This window comes from Anopheles arabiensis, chromosome 2, assembly GCF_016920715.1.
Source record: "Anopheles arabiensis isolate DONGOLA chromosome 2, AaraD3, whole genome shotgun sequence".
In the NCBI taxonomy this organism is placed as follows: Eukaryota; Metazoa; Arthropoda; class Insecta; order Diptera; family Culicidae; genus Anopheles; species Anopheles arabiensis.
Window position 1 is genome coordinate 4461698 of NC_053517.1, and position 25475 is coordinate 4487172.

The 25475-nt window shown below is 51.1% G+C and overlaps 1 protein-coding gene across 1 annotated transcript; it reads left to right on the top strand.

Moving 5' to 3' along the window:
- Positions 1-3134: 3134 nt before the first annotated feature.
- LOC120896175 (protein hedgehog) lies at positions 3135-24748 on the top strand. The gene is made up of 3 exons (XM_040300121.1): positions 3135-4503; positions 18093-18354; positions 22778-24748. The coding sequence occupies exons 1-3, from the start codon at positions 3904-3906 to the stop codon at positions 23419-23421; spliced, it is 1506 nt and encodes a 501-aa protein (XP_040156055.1). The 5' UTR covers positions 3135-3903; the 3' UTR covers positions 23422-24748.
- Positions 24749-25475: the final 727 nt, after the last annotated feature.

Genomic DNA, 25475 nt, shown 5'->3' on the forward strand with positions numbered 1-25475 from the left:
CTACCTACATCCAGACGCCGTTCAAAGAACTGGTACGATGAAGAAGGCGTCGCTAGTGTGTTTACCCGCTCGCAATAGATTCTACCGTATCGAAAGGGATCGATCGTCTTACCGGACGAGTGGTCGACGCTCTATTTTGCTTTCCAGGTTTGTTTATTTCTCTCTTTACGCCGTATCTAAACTGCTTGCTGAATCAACTGTGCCGTTGTTTATTGCGCGTCGAGTGCATATGAACCAGACTGCAAAGCCCAGCTGTCCCATCTAATATCGTCGGTGCCCGGTTGGGATCGCCGCAATTTGAAATTAAAATTCAAGAATGCATCATCATCACTGTTTGATTATAATTTGTTTGGACCCTTTGTTGATGTTTAGTAAGTAGGACGGGACGCAAACAAAACACTCTTCTATGATAATGAGGGGGTTTCAGCTAGATGATCAGCGCATTACTGTTACATTTAATGCTCCCAAATAGAATCACTCTAAACATGTGCATTTGATACCTCAAAGCCACGCTAATAAATAGGAACGTTGCTTCCTACCTACGCAACTTTCTTAATTATTTGAGCTTGCCTCATACCCAATTTATCGCTCACCGTTCGGAGCACCTTCACTTTTTTCACGGAACCTTTTAAATCGGTCCACTTACTCGCTTTCCCCGTTTGATATTATTATCCGTTAGCAAGAAGGGAAGCCATTGATATGTGTGCGCTAAATCTCCAAGCGCCGAACGAGGCACACGTTTTTCCACAAACCCCCCCGGATCATCGCAACGATCATCATGGCCGTGTTCGCTGCCCTTCATCTTGCCATCATCATTATCACCACGATGGGCCCATCATAATCTTTGCCCTTTTTTTGTTGCTGTCTTTTTTCCACTGCCACATTCCGCCCAGTGCAGCGCCAATTTCGGGCCAAAATGCCTTCGCAGCGCAATTCTCATGATGCCGGCCGTTTCTCGACAAAACGGCCGGCAGAAAACAGAGACGGAACGGGAAACCAAAATGCGCACACGCACACACTGCCAAACCTTGGGCAAAGCCCGAAATTCGTGCGATCGCGAGCGAGATGACAAGCTGTTGTAGTCGGGCTGCGGAGCTTTTCGTTTTCGGGACGCGCGTATAACTGATCGCTTTCGGAAAGGGCGGGATTTGAGACGTGTTTCGTTTCTTCTTCATCGAGCGCGTCGTTCTTGCGATGGTGACCGTGCTCGGCCGCCGTGTCTTGGGGTTGCCTTGGGGCCGTTTCCTGCGCGCGATCACGCGCTTCGCCGCTAGTGTCTGCTCTTTCAAACACCTTGCGATCTGGTGCTGTGGATTCCCCGTGCTCTAGCTCCCCACTGTAGAGTGTATGGTTGGAATGGTTTTTTTTTTATAGTTCGGAGCGCCCGTTTTCTCAACATACGGTCCGTTTCTTCCTTTGCTTGTTTGGCCGGCTTCTGAAAGATTCAGCTCGAGGGGGATGTGTTGTGCGATTTGTTCGTAAACTATTCCGTAGCAGGATTGATAAGAGCTTTGCACACCATTTCGATGTAGTGAAAAGCACGTTAAAATGTGTACATACTCTCATACTCACTGTTTAAATCAAACTCAAAAAAGTAGCGCAACAAATGTTCGTCAAATTGCATATATTCATAATCAAACTCTTGTTCTTACTTAAATCGAAAGTTTCGAATGTAAAATTATTTAAAAAATGTTCTTTTACCTTTGCTTTAAACACGAAATAAATAATGTAATTTGGAACTGTCTGTAATGAATCCCAAAAGCGCATCCAATCCATTCTTCAATTGCTGTGAAAGAAACGATGACGGCAGGCAGCTAATTGGTGAACCGGTTCGGGTAAGTAACAACATTGCAAACCAAATCAAACGTAATGCTGATAAATGTATCGTGCGTAATTCAATTGCGCACTGACATACCCCCCCCCCCCCCCCCCCCCCACTAGCCGGGCACCTGGAGATTACCGTTCCGTTCGGTGGATGGGTCCGTGCTGTTGGGACTACGAAGAAACCTACCATTTCGCTCTCACCCATTCCGAGAGTGGACAAGCGCTATCCACCCGCTCACACAGCCCTGCAATGCCCCGGTCGGTGATTATGTGCTGGTGAAGCATAATTCTTTGTACCGTTTCGATCGGTCCATCCGGTCGCTGTTCATTCAACAAGAAACTGCTGATACACATCCGCAATCCGCCGCAAATGCCTGCCGACCGGACCCCGAGGGTCCTGTGCCTGATGCAATGGAGGAATTTGCTGCTCGTTCAATACATTTAGTCGGGCCGAATCGGGCGCATCGCAGCACAGCATCCACAGCATAATCTCGATTGACAGTGTATAGGGTGTAATGGGCATATAAGCTTTTCGAAAGCTTCCCTCGATGCACGTACACACACACACTCATCACACTGCCATTTGAATGAGATTGCGAGTGTGTGTGCTGGCGGTAAATGGATAAACGGGAAAATTAAAACAAAAAAAGCATCCACACACACACATTGCATCCCTTTGCTTACACGGCGGTAGCTTAAGGGTAAGTTTGCAACGGCTAGCCGTCTCGCTTCATCTGCAAGCGGTCGTCCTCGCGCCGACCATCACCTTGCCGGCATCCTTGCAGTGCGGAGAAAGAGCACAGCAGAAAAGCTTTCCCTTCGCCCTGTGCTCGACTCGAGCAGCAGCAGCAGCAGCACATCCGAAATCGCTACTTTCGCTGCACGTACTCGAGCAGTTTCCATTGGTTTAGCGGGCCGCGTGCTGTCCCGCTCCCGCCAGGCAAGCTTTCCAGGTTGGTGCGAACAGCGACCCAAAAGCCAAACGCCGCCAGGGAAGGGATGAGACTTTTCTTTTCCTTTTATTCACCCCCGACACACGCACACACAGCTACACGTTCACACAGCCGTCCAGTGTTGTCGGTGGGGTGGTGCGTTGCGAGGATCATCTCGCTCTCGCTGCACGCAGCTCTCGCTCGTTCGTTCGTTCGCTTATCGCTCGTGCTTGCTTGATCTCGCTCGCTCGCTCGATTCGGCCCGTTTCTTGCTGCGCGCTCTCTTTCTCTCTCTCTCGTGATGGCGAAGGCTGTCACCGACGGTGCTCGGGCGTGAGGTAAGGCGAGCTTCAAAAATTTTCAACCGTCAGTCTACTTAGTTCTAATTTAGTGCTAGTCGAATTACCATCGCTTCGGCGGACCGTTTGCGGACCTAAACCCCCCATACACCAATCGCTGATATCGTCGCCTGACGGCACTGAAGGCGTCAGTTTGTGCACAGTGGAGTGGAAAAGCCGGAAAGAAAAGTTTTGCATAACTTTAAGGAAGAAGTGAAGCCAAAAAGAAGGGGAATTGAGAATTTTGTTTTTTGTTTTCGCCTGGGAAAACTCGCCTTCTTTTCGCCCCGTTGGACGTGCCGCGTGATGATTAGAAAGTGTATCGGTGTGTATTAGACCCACGGTGTAGTTTTCAATTCCAACCCCAACCGAGAAAACACGTGCCACAGTAAATTTGAATCTCAGTGAACGAAGCCGCGCCATCGTCCAATGTCACGCCGGAATCGATCAGCAGTGCGGCCGAGAGTTGTTGCCTCCAGTAGTGCATCCTCATTTGCATAACCCCGCGTGTCTGTGTCTATGATCGTGCGTGTGTGCCTGTGTATACATATGTGTGTGTAAAGTTGGCAAGTGAAAAGCAAAGAGCATAAATAATTATTACAACCCAATAAGTGCAGGGTGTGTTGGCCCCGGCGAGACAAGTGCAGTTGAAGGCGAGAAGGTGTGCCGTGGCAAAACCAGAAAGTGTGACCGCAGTGCCTGAGTGTGTGATCGTGCGTTGTTTGTGTGTGTGTGTTTGTGTGTGTGGGGAAGGTTAAGTGGCGTCCTCAGCCTCGAGTGCCGACCGTCCGTCGGCCACCGATAGCTGGATGCACCGGAAGAGTGCAGCGAGGTCGCTGCCTTCTGCGTCACGATCGTGCAATCTGTGCAGTGACACCCGCATGGGCCGCTGGAGACAGACGCCGGTCGCTCGCGTTGTCGTCGTGCCCTGTGCGACACCCGACCCGGCCAGCCCGGCAATGCAATCAACAGCCCGCTTGCCTGCCAGCCCGCCTGGACCGTACGAGATGATGACGGTGGAGGAGGAGATGAGTGTCAGCCCCTTAGAGGAGGGTTCGGTGGGCCACAGTCGCGCCGGACCGACCAGCCGGTGTCGAAGGGTGTGTGGACCACAGCGAAGCAGGACGATGGTGTGGCTGATGGTGGCGCTGTTGGCACTGGTGCAGCTGACGGCCGGCTGTGGGCCGGGCCGCGGCATTGGCGGTCCCCGGCGGACCCGCAAGCTGCTGCCGCTCGTGTTCAAGCAGCACGTGCCGAACGTGAGCGAAAACTCGCTGTCCGCGTCCGGCATGCAGGAGGGTCCGATCTCGCGCAACGACAGCAAGTTCCGCAGCCTCGAGACGAACTACAACAAGGACATCATCTTCAAGGACGAGGAGGGTACGGGAGCGGACCGTGTTATGACGCAGGTGAGTGACAGCAGGACGCTGACGGTGGAGAAAGCAGACGACGAACTTCCCAAAAAGTCTCTGTCTTCTTTACAACCTTCTCGAAGGACTCTTTCGTTAATGAGCTGGCAGAGCATTGGGTACTGGTTCGGATGGGAAGGTCGCACGCGTCCCGGCAGCTCATTACACCATCTCAGGGCCACCAGCTCGGTTACGACGGGTCGTCCCGAGTCGTAAAAGCGGGACCGCTTCCATCCAGCCCCATAAACTTCCGTATTTATCGTTTTACAAGGCAAGGTCCTGGAAGGCGAAGGCCAGTACCGACGGGAACCGCACACCGTGTGGCCTTTCACACCAGCAGTTTTTAGCAGTATCAACACCATGTCAGGGCGTCGGCGGGACAAGAGAAAAAAGGCAACAAACAAACGTACAAGCGTACACACTGTTATCGTTCGATCGGGCGTAAAATGCAACGTTTTGTTTGATAAATGCTACATGCTCGACCTCAATTTCTTTTTTCCCTACACACACAAACACGCGCGCGCGTGTGCTCTTCGCACAGCCTTGACGTGTGTGTTTGATCCCCGGAAAGCCACCCCTTTCCCACATTCCAGAAGCAGCCACCGAAAAGCTAAATGTCATTACAAGCGTTATTTCAAGCTACGACGAAATGCAATGTTTTGGGGAATTACCTTTATCGGGGAGCCTGAGTTTGTATGTGTGTCAGGGGGGTTTTTGCTCCCTCTCGCGTGCCCGTTAGGTCTAATCTTATCGCCGGACTTGCGTATCAGCGCTGGATTAAGGGCAACTTTACGATCGATCGCAGAAAACGAGCCGATTACGTTCCGCCGATTGTGATATGTGTCACCGGTGTGGTGCGTTCAAAATTTACGACCCACCCGGAAGACTCGTGCATTGAACGCGGTGGTTTGCAGTGATTTGAAGCGGATGTAGTCAGCGAGAGCCGAGGAGGGTCGTTTTGCGTCTTAGAATACCAGCAAGTCTTTGCAGGGACTCCAAGCGTGGCATCTGGCTTTTATCAACAAATAGAGAGCGCTTTCTAAGACGCGTTCCAGGAATGGCGAGGAATTGTTTGAATAGTGGGAATAGACGAGAAATTGCTTCATCGTGCAGTTAGTTTCATTTTCTGTCGTCGCAAACGATCCCGGCTGCGCGACGTCCAAGTCATCTGCGATCCCACGATCGCTATTGAAGGGATGTCACAATCTGGCTCTTCTCAAGACGACGACAACCGATTTGATTGTTTATTCTCGAACGTAGCCCCCCCTCCCTCGTGCTGCAGCCGTCCGCTCGGTTGCGCCTGCGCCTTAAACGCTTTGCGAATCCCATCTCGCATCCAGCGCGCATAACGTTCAGAGTAATGTAAATAAATGATTAAAATTCAATTAAAGTGCTCTTGGTGCTCCAACAACTCCGTCCCGCGTTTACCCAAGAGATTTTGTGTTCATTTTACCACCCCCTCGCCAACGTCCCGCCCCTTCAAAGGGAACCATTTATGATCGAAGCGTGTGCAAACACTGGAACCGTTTGCTGCTGAAGTGATATCGAAAATCACACCTCACAGAGCCTGGGGGACGAGGATCAATGAAAACTCCCCGTCGGTGGAATGTCGGTGGACGTCTGTTTGAGTAAATCTCGAGCTCTTAAGCTGTTGAGCAAACTCGTCCACCTTCCGTAGAAACAACAACCACCCACCTCCTCCTCCCGATTCCGGCTCGATCGATTGCAGATCGGAGAGACCTCACCGCGGGGAGGGGGATTGTTTTTGGGGTCGCTTTTGTTTTCACACCCGCCCGCAAAAGGGCATCTTCAGAGGGGTCGTTGGTAAACGAATAACTCACACACAAGCACACATTGCTCTAGCTGCGATGTGCTGCGCAGCAAAATGTGGCAGAGAAAGCACACGTGAGAGTTGAAACTGTTTGATCACATTAAAAATTAAATAATCGCTTCTTGGCGTTTTGTTTTTCAGTTTTTCAACCTACCTAGTGTTTACCATTCCTTTCAGGGAGCTTTTCCCGTTCGGTCCGGGGGTACAGGTGGACGAGAAGAGCAAGCAGGAGGGAAGAAGAAAAGCTTTTAAGCCCGAGGGCCGGCTTGGTTGTGTGCCGAGGGAAAACAAATCCATAAACCGACGCGAAGAGGTTGCATTGAACTGCAAATGGAAGTGGTTTGAGTGATGGGGAGAGGGGGGGAGGGGGTGAGGTTCTCGGACAGAACGAAACACTGAAATTACCATAAACACCACCTTCGAGTCGCGTTCCACCAAACGGCCACAAGCTTAGAATGTTCCCGTGCTCTGTTGCTTGTTTTATGCTTTTAAAGAGGGCGCATACAAGGGGGGCTTTGGAGAAAGACGAGAGAGAGAGAGAGAGTGAGGAGCATGCTGGACACGGTCCGGATGGCGTTACATTTCCCCATGCACAGGCGGACAGCGGGAAGGCGAGTGTGTGAGTGGCACAGCGCGAAGGGCGCAAAACACTTGTAGCGAATGTTGTTAACAACCGATTGTCAAACAAGGGCAGAAGTGTGTTTGGATCTCGTTACCAATTTGTTGATCCACCCCAGAGCGGACACCGTATTTGACATGAGTAATTAAAACGAGCAGGAAAGCTGAAAGAGCACACACTCACACACGCACAGAGAGAGAGAGAGAGAGAGAACGGGGTAATCGTAAGCAAACGATCAACGGCACGGTACGATTGTGTGGCACTTGAGAAGATAAACCACCCCATTGGTTGGGGGTGTTGGTGGGGATGGTGGAGGAAGGAGGAGGTGCAATATAAATCTGGTTCAGAACGTAAATATTTAACTGTCGCTTTTGACAGCCGCACGATGATGTCAAATATTTGTGCATTGTGTACTAATAAACTGTCTCGCTGGGATCTTCGCCCTTTCCGCCGTTGCTACCTCGCATCCCCTTCTTGGTGAAAGGGTGTAATTGAATTAAGAGAGCATGAGCGAGAGGGAAAAAGCGTGCAACAGTGAAAAAAACGGGCATCGAGATAGGGAATTTAGCACCGATCGCGTGCACCTCTACCCACCAAGTGATGGGTTACAGCTCTTGGTGTTACTTTGTTTCATATCTGTGCCGGGGCCCGGTTCATACAGCTCTGTGTGGTTCTGTTGTCGGCCTTTGACGGATTTTATTCATTTCACAGCTTCATGTTTGGTTGATACTTTCCGGCACCGGTCTTTGTGGAGCGCGCGCGCGCACGCGGTCGCGATAGTTTTGACACTTGCTCGCGAGCCGCGACCGATTCGTTACGCCGGCACAGACGCAAGCGATCCATCCCTCCGTGGAAGGTACAGAGAAAAAGCCCCCTCCCCCCCCTCCCACACTTTTACAGACCAGATGACCCGGTTTGCGGTACTTTTTGCGACTTATTAGCGCTATTAGATCGGCCGGCAGAGGCGCAGAACCGAAGCAAACCAAGCCGACGACACTGTTTGCTTCCACGATGTGCGTGCGATCGCGGGGGGTGGTCTTTTTTAGCTCGTGCACCGTCAGCAGGTGTGTGACAGTTGTGCGCCGTGGCAATGGGCTGATTCATTACAATGGGCAAGGATTTATGCGCGCGCGTCTGCTCTGCCGCCGTCCCGGGACGCTGGGGATGCTGGATCGTAAATCATACCAATATATGCTGATCGGGCTTAGACATCAATCGGCCTGGTTCCGCCATGGGGTTTGCTATGCTATGGGGCCACCCATGGGGCCGCTGTTTTTTTTTTTTTTTGGCAATTGTTGACCTGATTTTAATGTGCCCATCATCATTAAGCCGGTTCGATCGGGGCCGGTTGGGCGGTGGAGGGGAGAAATTGCACCACCCGAAACCCCAATGGTGGAAAAATAGTTTTACGAGCCCGATTTACGATCTACGGAGTTTCGAGTTTTGGTTTATAAAGAGTCCGAGAAGCCTCGGATGGGGACCGGCAGGCGCGGCTTTCCCGGCATAGAACCGCGTCCAATCGACCAATTTCAATCAATTATGGAATTTATATGGCACACACGCTCTCTCTCTTGCTCCTCCCCTCCCCCCCCCCCTCTCTGGCACGATTTCGCGCCATCCAAACCCACCCACCGACCCACCGGGCTTCGAAAAGGTGTCCGGTTAAGCTACTAAGACGACGGTTGGAAGCGATTTTTCGTTACCCTGCTTAATGGGCTGAATGTTTATGGCTACGAATTGCGCACCACAGTTGCCGGTGTTTGTACGTGTGTATGGGTGTGTGTGTGTGTGTGTGTGTGTGCTGGTATTTGTATTTGGCGAGAGCTGTAAAGCTATAAGCGGAGGGAATTAGTTAATACGGTTGTAAACGGAGCTTTTTGTGAAGCTCGAAGCGTCGCTTTCTGTGGCTGCCTTTGGGGAGTATATGGAAGCAGACGGTCGAGTACCGGTCTGGCCGAAACAGTCGCATCTGATTGCCGCTGTGGCAAGACACACACACACACACACACACACTCACATAGACACGCATTTACAAGGCGCTAATTAGCGACCGAGTGCGATCCGACAAACAGAAAATAAATGCTGCGCGATCGGGCGCGGGAAGCGTTTGGAAACAAAGCAACTTTGTTGAACTTGATTTTGGGCACTTCGAGCTACTCTTTCCCTTTTAACTACCTTCCTCGCAATGAATTGCATCCCATCTCACAGCCCACGGCATGCCTGAAAGACGTACAAAAACACACACACGCACACACGCCCCTTAAACGATAATGATGGCACAATAAAAGTGACTGAGAAATACCAAAAAAAAAAACAAAAAAAAACCGCACAGTCGTTATAAAGAGAAAACAAACGTCTCATAAAACGATAAACGCACCGTGGGCCTTATATTGCCATATATTGCGAGCGGTTTTTATTTTTGTTTTGTTTCGAGGCAACGCGTTTGAATATTATTTAGTGCCCGGTCGCTCAAGCAATGCGATTAAAAGTCAATCAATTGATAATCATTGTCGACTAGCCCGTATTTTTGTATTTGTATTTGCTTTCCTACCTTGCGAGGAAGCTTTCGAAATGCGATTCCGATTGTTTGCGAGTGTAGCTTGCGATTGCAATTGCCCTTTGCGGCGCTTCCAGTTTAGCTGCGGCAGCCACAAAATGAGCTTGAGATGGTGGGTGGGCGATAAAACCTGCGGGCTCAAGGAGAAGGAAGGTTGGCGTACCGAACCGCCCGCCTTTCAGTGCTGTAAACCTATCGAAATGGCATCTAGAGCCCAATGTATATCGAGGGAATGCGAACGGTGGGTTTGTGTTTACTTTTAGCCACGAAAAAACAATAGCCCCCGTGGATGGTTTGCGTTTCGAGAGCAAATTGTTGCATGCTTTGGCGTTTCCCGGCCCAAGCGACTCGACTCGTAACTGCCAACTCATCGTTGGGCCGCTCTTTGCTGGGGGGGGGGGGGGGGTTAGTTACATCTCGAAGCACGAAAAAGGCACAGGATGAAAATGGCGCGCAATGTGTTGTTCTGCGGAGAAAACGACCCCAACAGCCGTATCAGTGGCAAGCAATCACTGTGGCACTGGAGCGAAAATGTCGAACCGTGTGCAAGACGGTGGGAAAATCCTTCCCCAAAGGCCGAGTGCGTGCCGTCCGTCCGTGTGTGTGTGGGAAGTCATGGACGCAGATCGTGCCCTTGTGAGGAAGATGAACGATCGCTGCGCGGTACGATTAAGGCGCTCGAACATGTAGTTACGTGTTGTTCGTGTGTGTGTGTTGGGAGCATTGGAACAATCTTAAAGAGGATCTAGCAAAACCGACGGCTAGAAAGGGTGACGGCTGTGAGCTTGAACTCTCCAACAACATGTGGAACACAGCGAATCGATGGAGCGTGCGCGAGACGGTCCAGACAACCACCAAGCAGAGCTGGTCGATCGCAGGCATAAGTTATGATCTGTTTTGAACCACCGCAAGTTCACCCTGCATCGTACGGAGGGTGAGAAAGTCCGACCGACCCCGGGTGAAACCCCCTCCCATCAAGAGCTGCCAGCATTTCGTCACGGGCTGTAATACGCCCGACCCGAAAAGCATAAAAGTATCCAATATTTTTCGCCAATCGTTCCGTTCCGGTGCCTCGGGCGTAGCTCCGAAACAAGGAAAGCAAGAGCTTCGTGGCCACTACCCGCTGCCGTGATTAAATCACCACCCAATTAGCATAAGCAGCATAGCGAATGTGGGGGCGATCGGGATGCCTTTTTGCTTTTGGGATCGCTCGTTCGGTCCACAGCCATGCAGCTTTTCACTCTGTGCAGCGCCTAAACACATTTATTGACAGTGACATTAAGCTCACGTTCTCGCGTCATACACACACACACACACACACGCGTCCTCAGCGAGCTCAGCAAACGGCTTCTGCAGTGGTAAACTTTATGGCCCCCCGTTTTGTGGCTCGCTGCAAAGCAACGGGAAACTTACAAGCCCCACAGCACGGTTCACATGCGCAAGCGGGCAAGTAGTTCACGCTAACAACCTGCCAACGGTCAGCAACTGGGCAGCATTAGGTAGCAGCATAATCGCGCGCGGTTGTAAAACCCGATTATCCCGAACGATCGGGCCCGATGTGCGCAACGCCGTTCGTTGTCTCATAAATAAGGCTTAAATTGAACCTGGTGCTGGATGGTACGGCGGGTCAGCTTGTCTGGCTGTAGAGCTGTGCAGAGTGAAGTAGCGCGCAAAACGGGCATTCTTGTCCAGAGCTCGGATGCTCATGAGCTTTAATGTAGTGTTTTGTGTCTTCGAAAGTTTGCCACCGAGTACGTTCAGCGATGTTGCTGGTTTGTTGTGCTGATAAAAATGAGGTAAAACATTGTGTGCAGTTGCTTAAAAGGTACAGCAATACTCCAAGAATTAACCATACCAGAGAGCTCCGATTGTTGTGACAGTGATTTTGACACATTGATACAGCGGTTGGGCCTGAAACCCAAAGTTTTCAAACAATGACCAAGACATCACCTTAAACCAGGCACGATCGCATGTCGTTCGTTAACCTTTCCCTGCGGCCGGTCCGAGATTTTCGGTTGGCTAGAGTGTTTTCGGGTTTCGGTTATCTCACGCCAATGGAAGGATTCATTACAATCAACATCTCAGTTCACCGGAAGGTTTGGTTTCGGTTCCGAAAAAAAACCAAGGCCCGAAACCATGTGGCCAACGCCAAAAACCGCAGGAATTTGTCGCATTCCTCGCCGACCTGTCGAACCGGGCTCAAACTTTTCCGCTGGTTTGACTTTCTTGTGTCTTTATTTCTCTCTCTCTCGTGCTCTGCACGGTTGTGGGTCCTTTCTGATAGCCGCAAAAAGCGTTCCTCTCCCCCTCGATCTCACTCACTGTTGGACGCACATGTCGAGCCAGCCGGGAAGCGGAAAATCGGCATCGATCCGGTATCGATATCGATCCTCGCCTCGGTGAGGTCAAATATCCTATTACATCCTCCGGATACTGATCCACTCGAGGACGGCGTCCCCTGTCTCCCGGATTGGGCAGACCACACCGCAAACGCTCTCTCGCTCTCTCTCTCGCGCTCATCTCATCCAGCGCTACTTCTAAGGATTCTGAAATGGGAAGCTACTACTAACCTGCCTCAAGCGCAAGGCGCACAACAAAAGGCACTCTCCGGGGGCGCCCGGACAACACGGGAGGTCCTCGGGTACGAGGCCCCAGATCAGTCCACCGATCATCGTTTAGCCTCATCGGCCTCATCATCAGCGTCATCATCCGGTTGCCGTTCCTTTCGATTGTAATTCGATCCATGCCTTGGATGCTTCCCTATTCCCACTAGAGTCCTCCCACCGGTCGAGGTTCGTCTCTTCCTGCCCGATTGTAATCTTTCGTTTACCCCGTTAGCGAAACGGCATCCGCAGATGATTAACTCCCCCAACACCGGCACCCAAGTAGCTCAGCCCGATGGTGTATTATATAAGATTACATTTTAATCATAATTTTTCAATCTTGCCACTTGTCTCGCTGGTGGTTTGGGAGCGAATGTCACCGCAGCCAGAAAGCCGGGGAAAGCGAAAACACCATCTGCACCATTAATCAACCGTGTGCGGGCACAGCAAAACGCACCACTAAATGGTACCGAATGTGTGTTTGTTGGGTAGAGGATTTGTTCGTTTTGCATTCTCCCGTTCCTTCCTGTTTTCGATCGCTATCGCTCCCCCTGCCTCTATGGGACCGTAATATATGCACATCGAAACAAAAAGGGTACACGGGCGCACACACGACGCAGGTTGCCAGGCTCGTGTCGGGTGTATAATGTCCTAAAGAGCGATGCACCGCACCGGCAAGGCAAGACCCACCGAACCCCGTGTGTGCAGTTAATGTGCGACCCCAAAATGTACCGATGACACCGTACATTACACGATGCTGAGCGGTACAGCCAGCAACCAGCAGCAAACCGACAGTCCCTTTTACCCTTTTCGTCGTCCTCGTCGTGACGGGTCTCGGTGCCGGCTGAACTTGAAATGACAAAATAAGTGAGCAATATTAATGCGATGTAATTTAATACTTATCTCTTTTTAATTCTTCGCCTTTTCACCTTTTTGTTGCCCCACCCCGCGTCGACGAGCGTCTTTTATGGCGCGCGGTAAAGGATATTTTGAAAATAAAGAATGGAACAAACAGGCACAGAAGAGTGCCCCCGCGATCAAGCCACTTCTTGTACCGATTCGTGGGATGAGACGACATTTGTGCGTTTCTCTACAATCTCCCTCTCTCCCTCTATCTCTCTTTCTTTCTCTTCCCTTGCCCGTGGGCTGACAAATGGGCCGCTCTTTAGAAGGTAACCGGGCCGACCATTTATCATCCCGCAGTCGCACACGGTGTGACTCGCGCTTGTGCTCGCGTTTGTGCGCGGTCCGAGCGAGACACAGGGATGAAGGGGGGGGGGGGGCGTTTTATTGCCTGTCCTGCCCGCTTTCAACTCAAAGGAATTTGTCGCACACGCGTTCGCTTGACGCTTAAACGTTTTCGATTGCTGCCGGATCGTGTCGGAGCGCTACCTCAGCAGGCGGATAAACTGGCGGGGCTGTCGTGGCTGGGGCTGATCGGGAGATCGTGCCCGAACGATTAAACGCGCACGCAGCCCGCCTGCGTTTTGGAGCTGACGAAATATTTTGACATGAAGTGTGACACACACATACACACACACACACACACAAATGGTGTGAAGCCCTCGAGAGTTGAGTTTATTGTGACGGGGTTGGGAATAAATCTGAGCATTAAAGCGCTGGTGCTGGTCCTTATCGTGGCCGCCGCGTACCAAATAAGCCGACGATTAGCGGAGCTTTTCGTTCGAGTGTGGGATAAAAAGGCGAGTGCGTGTGTGTAGGGATGAAGCAGAGCTGGAAACGGAGAGTTTGTTTTCCCATGCCCATTGGCGGGGCCATTGTGCTGCGGGAATGTTGCTGGCTTTAGAATGGTAAATCGGTTGCTCACGTTACACCGAGGTGGGAAGCTACCGTGCTGTTGTGGCCTGTTGACACAACCAATGTCTAACAAAAGCATCAGTCACACACACACGCACGACATCGTTAAGCGCCACCACTTCATGCGGAAGCGCTGCGTCTTTTAAGGACACACAATGGAAGCGACGCGTAGAGTGGGAGCTCCTTTTGGTTGCTCCTACGGGACTAGCGCTAATTGACACCACAAATGGCTCTTTTGTCATGGCGGAAGAACAGACAGAAGGCTCCACAAACATAATTAGGAAAGTGAAGAACATTATCGCCACACCGGGAGCTTGTTTAGCCGCACCCACGGGTGCGCGTTTTCCAGGACGGCCGGTTGTGGTCAAACAAACGCTGTCAAGGAAAAATTAACAGGCAAGTGTAAATTTCCTTTCCCCATTAGCGCGAGTCAGTCCTGAGCACATGGGAAGAACACAGGGAATTGAATGCACTTTAAAAGCGCATGTTTACTTTCGTCTCCTGGGAACAATCTTGTCCCCAACTAGAAACCACACCCTGGAGTGCACACCTTCCGGACACTGAAAACCCTTCCACTGCTTGGACGATGGTGCTCCCAAGGGGAAAGGAATGAATCCTTCTGCCGTTCGTTTCATTCGCGCGATGGGATCATTTTTCATCGAACCGGGTGTTTGCTAATTTCCCTTTTGCTCATTGCCAAATCACATGTCCCTAGTCCCTTTGTGAGTGTTTAAATCCACCGATTCAAATGGACGAAAGCAAAAACAAATAAACATAAATGGCAACCACAAACTTCAAAAGCAAAAAAAAGAAGAGGAAAACGAATGAGAATGCCAACCGCCCGGGAACTCCCGCTGCTTGCCGTTGGTCAAGGTTAGGGGGTAAACCATTTCGCAACAATTGCAGCAAGGCAAAAGCTGTCAAAGTCAGTCAACTGCAGTTAATCGATTGTCGGCCGAAATTCGTTTTCCGTACACAAACACACAGCCGTAAGGCATTATTTTGGGAAAAACTATCCGTCACGGATTCCCGGCGAGAAGCTCAAGGCCCTCCGGGAGCAGCAGCAGCAGCAGCAGCAACAGAAAAAAGCCGAACGGCCATCTAATGGTTCCGTTCGATGTCCTTCGATCGGTTTGACAGCGAGCGGTTGGTTTGGGAAAGAAAATATCCAAATATTTAGACGCCGTGGCAAATTGGCTCAGGGACACAGAGCACACGGAATCGATTCGTCTCCGGTAGCCCTTAAAACAAACACCTTTGAGCAGCACCAGGAATCGCCGGGGCCTGCAATTGGGAAAAGTGAATCCCAAAGAAACCCATTCTCCTTGGAACCCGTGGCCAATGCGGTTCGGAAGATTCCGGGAAATGGTAAAGACGAGATCGAGACGGAGCAAAAAAGAGAGAGGGAGAGAGAGAATGGCGATCAAGCGAAACGAAACGCGGCCGGTTGTGGGCAACGGAAGGACAAACATTTTTGGGTTTCTTTTTCTGGGGTTTCTGGTCGGCCCGTTTCGGACCCGCAGCGTATCGACCAGCAACTTTCGGGGCGTCCAATTACTGCGTGAGCAAGGCAAATGCGCAAGATGGTACGGCCCCTAGGTGGGAATGTATCGGTTTGTTTTTTGGGGGAGGGAGGCTCTAGTCCCTGTGACAAGCGTGACACCATTTAGCCAGCCTAATATGACATCTGTGACGAAAAGTTTAGACACGATTAAGAAAAAGGCAATGGAAAACAACCTATAAACGAAGGAAACCGACAAGTCATAGAGGAGAGGGAGACGGAAGAGCTAAAATCCATTCAACGATTCCTGCTGATCGGCTGAAATGCACACAAACACATAAATTTTAATTTAGCGTTCAGGGGCTTCTTCTTTGCTTCCACCTTCTTGACGCACCACTAGCTGGAGCGTCGACAAGCTTTTGCGATTGGATCGCGCATCACGCGATCGAGCGAACCGTTCTAGGTTCGTGATTGCTGCTCCGGGCGTCCGGTATTGCTAATCTCGAGGAAGCATCAGCTCTTTGGGCGGTGAAAGCAAGCTCGACTGCTTACTCTCAACACCAAAATGGCGTCGCGGGAAATGTATCGAAACGTTGCGAATAATTAACGATCGTGAAGTTCTTACGATCATTTGTGCGGAAAGGGTCTACCGTAGTACATGATTCATCTATCAGTTCTCGTCGAGCGGAAATGCCTTCACGGCAAGATTACAATTTCAAGCGACAGAAACGATTCAAGCGACGAACCTTGAACATTCTAGAGCCTTTGATCAGTCATTGGGAATTTGGGGTACGTTTTATGGTTCGAACTCGAACCATCTAGCATCTGTTGCCAAGACGCTATCAACCGATGACTAACGGTGGATTCACCTGTCCTTGTCGCAACCGGCGGACCCCGCGGGCACAGGCAAACCTTTCTACGCTCGGAAGCACACACACCCCAAAACCTTTCCAGCACAAGAGACCACAGCGCGGGTTCGTCTTGCTGTTTGGTTTGAAGCATTTTTTTTTTTTGCTTCTTCGCTCCCCGAAACGGTCCAAGCTTTAGGCCACGCCTTTCCTGCCCGCATTGGGAGCGCGCTGGGGGAGCCATCTTGAATTCGGAAACACACAACAAAAAAGCGATACGTTGTGGAATCGTTTCGGGATGAACACAGGTTGCTCGTAAAAGGAAGTGGCTCCTCGAGGGGGGATTTGGGTGCTACGTGCTTTTTTTGTAGGTTGGTTCTCTTTTTTCTGTGTAAGCAGTTACCTAAACCTATAAAAGCTTAGCTGGAACAAATTGGAATTGGAAATGGTTTAAGCCAAAGCCAATTTGGAAGCCATGGTCTGAAGTTCCCTCTCAAACCTGACGCTCGTTTCAGCTTATATTCAGCTCGGAGCTAAACAAACAGTCCGTAGAGGCTGTATAACGACAACTAAGCTTATTTTACATGATTCTTAGCTGTATAATAATCTAATGTGATTAAGTTTCCGTCTCTCATAACTGCAACTCCTCTGCAAACGCTAATCGATCCCATCCGAACAGCCATTTTCTTCGGCGCTTTTCTCAAGCAAGGCCGTGCATTTTATCTTCCCAAGTTTGCGTTTGCGCCGACCGTTTTAAACGATTTCATTTACCATTATGCTTGGCTGGGGAGTTGGAACAGTTGGAACAGTTTCCCCATTCGCCAAGCGAGCAGCGTCTTCTACTATGTAACGAAAAAAAACACACACACACTCCACAGCCACCGCCACCGAGACTGCAACTGGTTTTCTTGCGGAGGTGAAATCGATCTTCGACCGGTGATGGAAGTCTAAAGTAATCATCATCATCCACATCACCTTCAGCCGTGCTGTAGCGGTGTGTGCCGCAAGCCTACCACGATCTGCACGATGCGTGATAAAGGTGAAGAAAATTACACACCATCGCGCGTCGAAACGATGCTGCCGGGGTCTCCGCTCTCTCTCTCGCTCTGTGTTTTAAGAAGTTGGAAGATTAATTTTTATTTTTATCACTACACGCACCTCATTAATCAGCTTCGGGGTGGGTTGGCCGGGGCAGCTTGCAGCGAGGTGCGATGCAAATGAGACGCATTTGTTTTTCAATGGCCACTGCACATTCACGCCTTTCTCATCTCAGAAAAAGCGCTTCGGAACGGGTTTTCCTGCCCCGCGGTACCGATGGCTGGGTGATAAAAGCAGCCAGATAACAAGCTTTCTGCGTGCGTATGTGCGTGTGCGTGTGTGTGCGGTGTTTCTTCATCATTCCAATCAACCCCCTCCCCCCCCCACCCACCACCGCCGCTTGATTCGATCCGAGAGACCCGTGAGGGGTGTCTTGCCGAGTCGATATCAATTTGTGTCGAAGCTAGTCATTAGTCTCCTGCTTCTAGTCTGCTCCGTTATCGGGGTTGGCGCGGTTCTCTTGCTTTTCCCTCCTCTTTTTCTCATCTCAATCCCCCACCCGTTTTGATGGGGAGCAACTTTCGCCACGGTCGGCGTTTCGCTTCAGCTATTAAGCAGGAAGTTGCAAGCGCTGGCGGCCAAACGAACAGTTGTTTATGGGTATTGGCTTGTTGACAAATAATTAGCATCATTACGGGATAATTTAATTAACGTATCACCATACTAACGTGTTACTTTGCTCTCTATCTCTCTCTCCCTCTCTCTCTCCCTCAGCGCTGCAAAGAAAAGCTCAACATACTGGCCGTCTCGGTGATGAACCAGTGGCCCGGTCTGCGGCTCATGGTGACCGAGGGCTGGGACGAGGACCACATGCATGCGCCCGAGTCGCTGCACTACGAAGGGCGCGCCGTCGACATCATGACGTCGGACAAGGATCGGTCGAAGATCGGCATGCTGGCACGGCTGGCCGTCGAGGCCGGCTTCGACTGGGTGTTCTACGAGAGTCGTAGCCACATCCACTGCTCCGTCAAATCAGGTGAGTTGAGCTTTCGGTGTGACGGTGTGGGTTGCCGTTGATTTCAAGGAAACTCGCCCTGACTTCCCCGCAAAAGGGCTGAGAGGATCACCTTCAAGCGCGGTCGGTAGGATCAGTTTCCTATCCATCCCGGGGAACGGAAATTGAGCAGCCTGATTCTGTTTGTAATCCGATCGCGAACCTACCTGTCCCGCACTCTTTCCTTCGCACTGCGAGACGCGGGACAGCGCTCATTTAAGAAGTCGTATCACCTTACGGCTCCCATTATGTGCAGCGGCCCGGCGTGTCCTTCATTCACCGCCGTAGGACTACCTTCGGCGCAGATACATCCCGTGCGCAAGCTGTCGGAGTCGAAACTTTTCGGGATGGTGCACGCAACGCGGACCAAAGGAAGAGGCAAGATCGTTGTCGGGCCTCACGGGCACGAAATCACCATTTGCGAGAAGCAAAGAAAAGAGAAATGCAGAATCCGTAATTGAGTTTACGCCGAAAGCGTCAGCTTTCGCAGCAACTTCGACAGCTCCTGCCGCCATCTGTAACCTGTAGTTTGCGTGCCGTTTCCGCACCCAACCTTCCCCTCCCGCCCCTCCGGGGTTCGGGGCTCTACATCATGCTCGACAACTTTTGATGAATGCAAATCGTTGTCCGGTTTACGCGTTGTTTGGTTGCGCCATGTTCTCTCAGCCCGCTGGCCCGGGGTGAAGCAAGCCGTAGAGGGTTGGTTTTTTACGATCCAGAGCTCCAGAGTTCCAAACTTTTAACGAGTGAATGGGGAATGTGAACGGAATTGGGTGGAGGAAAATACGCCTTGGCGTCAGCGGAAGAACAAGACGACGGACTCGGCGCGATGAAGATGGCTAACGAGCAGCTTGTTAATTCTGGTCCATCTTTTCTCGCTGCCATCGCGGCCATTTCCCGAACGCCCGAGGGCTGTTTTACGTCCTGCTCGCTCGGTGATCATATCAGCGTCTTGTTAAAGCACCGGGGCGGCGCTGCACCGCTGCACACTGTTAAAGCGTTCTAAGTGAGAGCGTGTTCCGCTTTTCCGCTCCCTTTGGGCGGTGAATGTGATTCTGCTGGGAAGGCTATTATTTTCGCGACCTTCCAGCGTGCGTTTCGGAGGAGCGAACCTTAATTTATCTGCAGCAGGGTTTTAATTAAAAACCGACCTGCACCGAGACCGCCTCAAAATCGATCCCGCCAAGTGAAAGCGACCACGATGGGTCCTTTGGCTTTTGGTTGGTTGGTCCCTTCTTGCCCATCTTTTCTGTGCCTAAGCTCGTGTAAATGTTTGTTTCCCTTGCTTGATTCTCGAGGGAACATTGCTGTTGCTGCAATTCGGAGATGCTGCCCGCTTTCCGCACTACCTGTCAAAGACAACTGGCTCGAGTGGCTCAAAGTCAGTGCCTCCAGTGGATAAGCACCGGTTAACCCTTCGCCAGGGATAATCCTGCAGCCAAGCAGCGGCGGCTGCAAATCAATCCCAACCCCGGTCCACCGGCCCTGAGTTGGAAAATTAATTTTCTAATGATATTATCCCGCTTTGCGCACGTAAAGCCGACCGGTAAACCTCGCCGCGGCAAGTAGCTGGACTGGACGTCCTTTGCCCCTAGCCGGATTATTTGCTTAGCACTCTCGCACGAGTTTTGTGAGCGGTTTGAGAGGGTCCTTTTTTGCTCGTTTGGTTGTTTCTTTTGACCGTTGTTGTTCCGGGCCGTTGTTGGAATGGATTTGTTCAGGTGTTTGAGCGCAATCCTTCCCGGGATCCGTACTGCGGGCGGGATGCGGGAACAAATGGCAAATATTATTATTGCACTTTGCACAGGGGGCATATGTTTGCGGTTGTGTGTTTGGAAAATGCTTCTCTGGCAATCCGTTACACACTATTTGAAAGCTGCCCACTTACAGTTGAGGCTCGCCAGAGCGATCGCCATTTTTAGAATGTACCGAACAAATGTTTACATTGTTTTGTTGATCTTCAAGGCCGGAGTTGGTTTTTGTTTCTTTTTTTGCATTTTAAAACTCTCGAAAAAGACCCCAGCTAATGAAAAAGTGGCTAATCAAAATGTGCAACAAAATTTCAACTTGTTTTTACGACGCAGCAGAAAGCGCACTAAACTCGTATGCAAATTAGTTTCAGGTGGCTTGAGAATAACGATTCGCTCGAGCGATGCGATTTCTGCAATGGACGCCTTCAAGAACCTGCACACACGCACTGGGTCCGCCTGCGCCCATTCAAAAGCACAGCGCCGCTTGCGCAAGGCACGAAACGAAAGACTTCAATGCGTCGGAATGAAGCGCACCAGCGCAGCAGACGGGAAACCTCTTAAATACCTGTGGCTACCGCTAGAGTTTCCCTCCGTGTATCACGTTCATATCGAACGGCTACGGGGCCGTTTCACATTCCAGCCAACGCGCACGGGCCGGGTGATGGGGGATCGTGACGGACGGATACGGTGAGGCTTTCGGCGGCTGGCGTATCGTGTGACAGCCGTCGAGTGGTTGGAACTCGGCTTGTTTATGGTTAAGCGCGCCGTTCGGGAAGTTTACAATTTCCGATGCGTCCGGGGCGCTCTGTCACTTTGGTTCTTTATGCCATCATTTATCTGTTTTTAATAACGAGATAATGGTTGCGACACACCGCGGGGAGGGAAAGAACAGGGGGGCATTAGAGCTGTCGGTCATCAGCGGGACAGAGGAGAACCATAAAAAAGTACCTCGCTCGGCCACTTCAGAGCGATGGGAACCTTTCGATCAAATGTCGTTCGCTTCCATATCCTCCCCCCTCGAACCCTTTCGATAAGAAAACAACGGAAATTAACAAGACCGTTCGGTGCTCCAACCGCTGGACACAAATCAGGAATGGCTGGCCAAGACAACTCCACAGCCACAGCATTAATGTAAATAAACACTCCAGCGTGACAGTTCACACGCGACGGACTCCAGCTTGTTTGTTTTACGGATCGCGCAAAACTCTCGCCAACATTGGTGGCGGCTTGGTTGGGCCCCAAACAACATAACCAGCCAAAGTCGACGCTCTCACGGTATCGAGCGTTAGGCGGAAATTAATTTCGCCTGTCCCAGGCCCAAGATTTATCTGCAGCCGATCGATTGGAATTGCGATCACGCAGGGAAAGCGCCGTTGCGGTGGAACGAGACGTGGATTGAGCCACCACTGCCCCTTGAAATTGATGAGCCATGCTACGGAGCGAGTGAGCTCGGGGCTCGGGATCATCAATCAGGACCCCTGGAGCATCGTACACGACACAAACACAAACACACACACACACACAGTCGTGGAGCAACGCGTTTTGACAAATGAGACTTTTAAGCGCAAAATTGATGTGATTTGATGGGTCCACGGCGTGTTTCGTGCGCGCTCTGGTCGATGTTTTAGTTTTCGGAATCGTACCATTTGCTGCAGCGTTCGTCGTTGCAATTGGAACGTAAATAAATGACACACAGGCAGCATGTATTAATTGGATCGAGCGTGTAAGGTTTGAGGAGCATTTTTGATAAGTTATAAATCTTGGGGAAACATCCTTGGCAACTCTACAATGTTACCTTTGCAGCATCATTGAAAACGAAGCTTTACCTAACTGAGTCAGATGTAAAATGCAACCGCAAACCGATGCCACTTCCCTTTTTTCCACCATTTTCTTCCCTGCAACTGGCCGTGCTCGTTTGAGGCAAGAAAACGATCACACAAAGTAAGGAAAAAAACCCAAGCGCAACACACAGACCGATGTTGCCGAGGCATTCTTTCCGACCCGAAAAGGCACGGGTGATACCATTCCAAGCCGCCATTGATCGCCGCCTCCAGAATCCGGCCGTTCCGTGCCGTAACATCAGCACAATGGCCGCAAAAAGGGTCGCCACAGGTCTAGAGAGAGAGGAAGGAGAGACGGTGAAACCGGTGCACGATGCACGCGGCTGCATGGGAACCGTTTTTAATTTCCCCCGCAGCAGGTTCGAGCATCGCCAGGCGCAAGCAAACGCAAGATGAAAGGCAAAATCGGCAGACGAATGCCGAAATGTGAGTTCGCACAGGACGAACCGTTTCTTTCAAGCATCAGCCTGCTGGTTGCTGGTCGTTTTGTTCTTGTCGGTGTTGTTTCTGGGGTGTAATAAATCAATAGATAGTAAATATGTTAACCACAGCATGGCGCCGCGACTGCGTACGTGTGCGTGTGTGTGTGTGACAGTTTTGGTGAGGATACCTTAGCTCTCTCTCTCTCTCTCTTCTTTTGCTTTTCTTTCGTCCTTTGCCTTGTCTGGTTCGGATGGGCCAATTTTCGGCATTTTTGTGGTTTTTCTTCGTCCATTTGTCAGACATTAAATTGGATCCGTTTTACTAACCGCATACCATTTTGTTTTTTTCTCTCTCTTCCTTCTCTTTCTCTCCATCTCTCCGTCTACACAGATTCCTCCCAGTCGAGCCATACAAGCGGCTGCTTCACCGGCGACAGCACCGTGCTGACCGAGGCCGGCGTGCACCGGAAGCTGAGCGAGCTGCAGATCGGCGAACGGGTGCAGGCCGTCGATGCGGCCGGCCGCACCGTCTTCAGCGAGGTGCTCATGTTCATGGACCGGGACACCCACCAGCGGCGCGAGTTCGTGACGATCGAGGCGGAGGGCGGCGCGCTGCTGAAGGTGACGCCGGCCCATCTGGTGATGGTGTGGCGCCGCGAACGGTCCGAGACGCGCTTCGTCTTCGCCGACCGGGTGCGCGAGGGCGACCACATACTGGTGCATGTGGCCGGGTCGCTGGAGCCGCGGGCCGTGCATCGAATATCGGCCACACTGGCCGAGGGTGTGTACGCGCCGCTCACGGGCGAGGGCACGATCGTGGTCGACTCGATAGCGGCGTCCTGCTACGCGCTGATCGACAGCCAGACGGTGGCCCACTGGAGCTTCCTGCCCTACCGGCTGGCGGAGAAGGTGTCGGCCCTGTTCGAGCGCACCGACAGTCTCAGCTTGCCGAGGCACGAGGGCATCCACTGGTACGCCAAGTCGCTGTACACCATCAAGGACTATCTGATTCCCTCCAACTGGCTGTACCACTGAGCCGGGGCAGGAGATGTTCGCCCTCCCAGTGGGCGAACGGAAGGCGTGTAAAAAGTGTACAGTGTAGCATCGGGAAGGCGGACGGCAAACGGCGCAAACGCGGGACGACCGATCTAAATTATTTATGTATGGAATGCTCGGCACAGCAAATGCTCCAGCAATTCGACTGTACAGGCAAAGACACACACCACCACCACAAGGATGGAGCGACTGCTTTTCCGCGCGTAGGCTGTAAGCGCCATCTGCCTAGCAAATCCGGATGTGTGCGGGCCGTTTGTGAAACGCTCCACACGGGTTCGGTTTTAGTTCTGTTTCTGTTTCTTTTTTAAACGTGGTCCTTCAGCCCGGAGTTCTGCCGGCCCCACAAGGACGAGCTTGGAAAGTTAGCTAAATAAGTAGTGGCAAAGACAAAAAGACAAAGATTGACGCTGGAGTTTCGCGTAAGGAATACAAGGCAGGAGCGGGAGCAAGTAGACAGTAGTGCAGGAGCGCGTTAGGTAGACGATTAGATAGCCGAAGCTTCAACAAACAGACACCAACAGCATAGTGCGCAAGAGTATTAGGTGCGTAATTTATTACCTTTATCTTATAGTATGTATAGTAGTGTAGGGGAGGGCTTATGATTCGATGCGCCATTTGCCACATAGCGATGTGTATGAATGGCCACAAATGGGGTAAAGAGGGGCGAAAACTGAACAAGATTGTTAAATTATTGCTGGGGCTGCGGCACCTCAGGCCAGTGCGACCGTGTTTGGAGTCAGGACGTCCTGTTTGTTTCTTTCCCTGCTGTTTCGTGTGCGTATTCTTTTCTTGCCCTAAATGTACCAGTTTAAGCCATGAAAGGTAACCAATGCACACGAGCACGAGAAAAGTGGGACGAGCAAGATGGGGGAAGAAATCGTTTAGCGAACGAGAGACTAAGTATTTATTAACTAAGTGAAACACACACACAACCACACGCTGTCGGAGCGCTAAGAAGTCGCTCTTGTTTGTGCAGATGCAGCGGAAGCCGCAAGCAAACCAGAACCCGTGATATCTAATTTTAGAAACTCTCTAAATACTACGTTTTATCGTCTGATTTGTTTGCGGAGAGTGTAGTGGCAAAGGTTTTAAGATATTGTACAGCCAAAACGACCTGTTCGGAGCGTGTGGGGAGGGAGCGCGCCTACCGAGCGCTTTGAGAGGGAAGAAGATGTTGATTGAATGTGGGGACGTCAGCAAGTGACTGGGGCCAGTGACCAGTCTATCGGCGCGTATTAACAGTGAAAAGAACTTATTGAGTTGAAATAAAAACGGAATGCTTCTGTAAATAGTAACCAACAATTAATACAATTTGTGTTGTGTGCGGTTTTTCTCCATGCGGTTTCCAATATCCGAACAAGCGTGGACTATTCCTTTGACCCTCCCTGGAGAGAGAGGTCTCTATCTTCTCGGCCTTCCTTGGAGCGGCCCCGACCAACGGATTCCGAAGCCAAGCCGTCCTGCTAGTCTAGCTGACTCATTTGGGGCTTCCCGCAGTTACTTCGCAACCCTGTCTGCGGCCACGAAACGGTCTGGCGGGCGCATCCGGGGCGGCGGACACGGTCGAATCGAGTGCGCGGTCGGCATGGGCGGCGGGTAGCGAAAGACGATTGAAATTTATTGCAGTTGCTTGAAATGTTTCAACCGCAACGGTCCGATTCCAAACAACAATGAAATTCAAAAACGGCGATGAAATTTGAATTTTCCCTGAAATATTTCAAGCGGACCGTTAAAATGGCGCATTTCTCGACTCACGGCGCACAATTCGCGACTATTTCGGATATTTTTGGAGATTTTTGGAGAACTTAGATAATATTTATGATCGAAAACAAACGAAACAGCTGAGCTAGCACCCTCAAACGGCTCGGTATACGCTGTTTGGAAGAAAAAAATCAGTGTGCGTGCCATTTCGCATATCGATGAAAGCGACTCCGGCAACCACTCCAGTCGTGCGCTTCCGTGTTCGACCACCCGAAAATAGAACCCAAGACTGGCATGGAAGTATTCCCACTCAATAAACGTTCATCAAATCT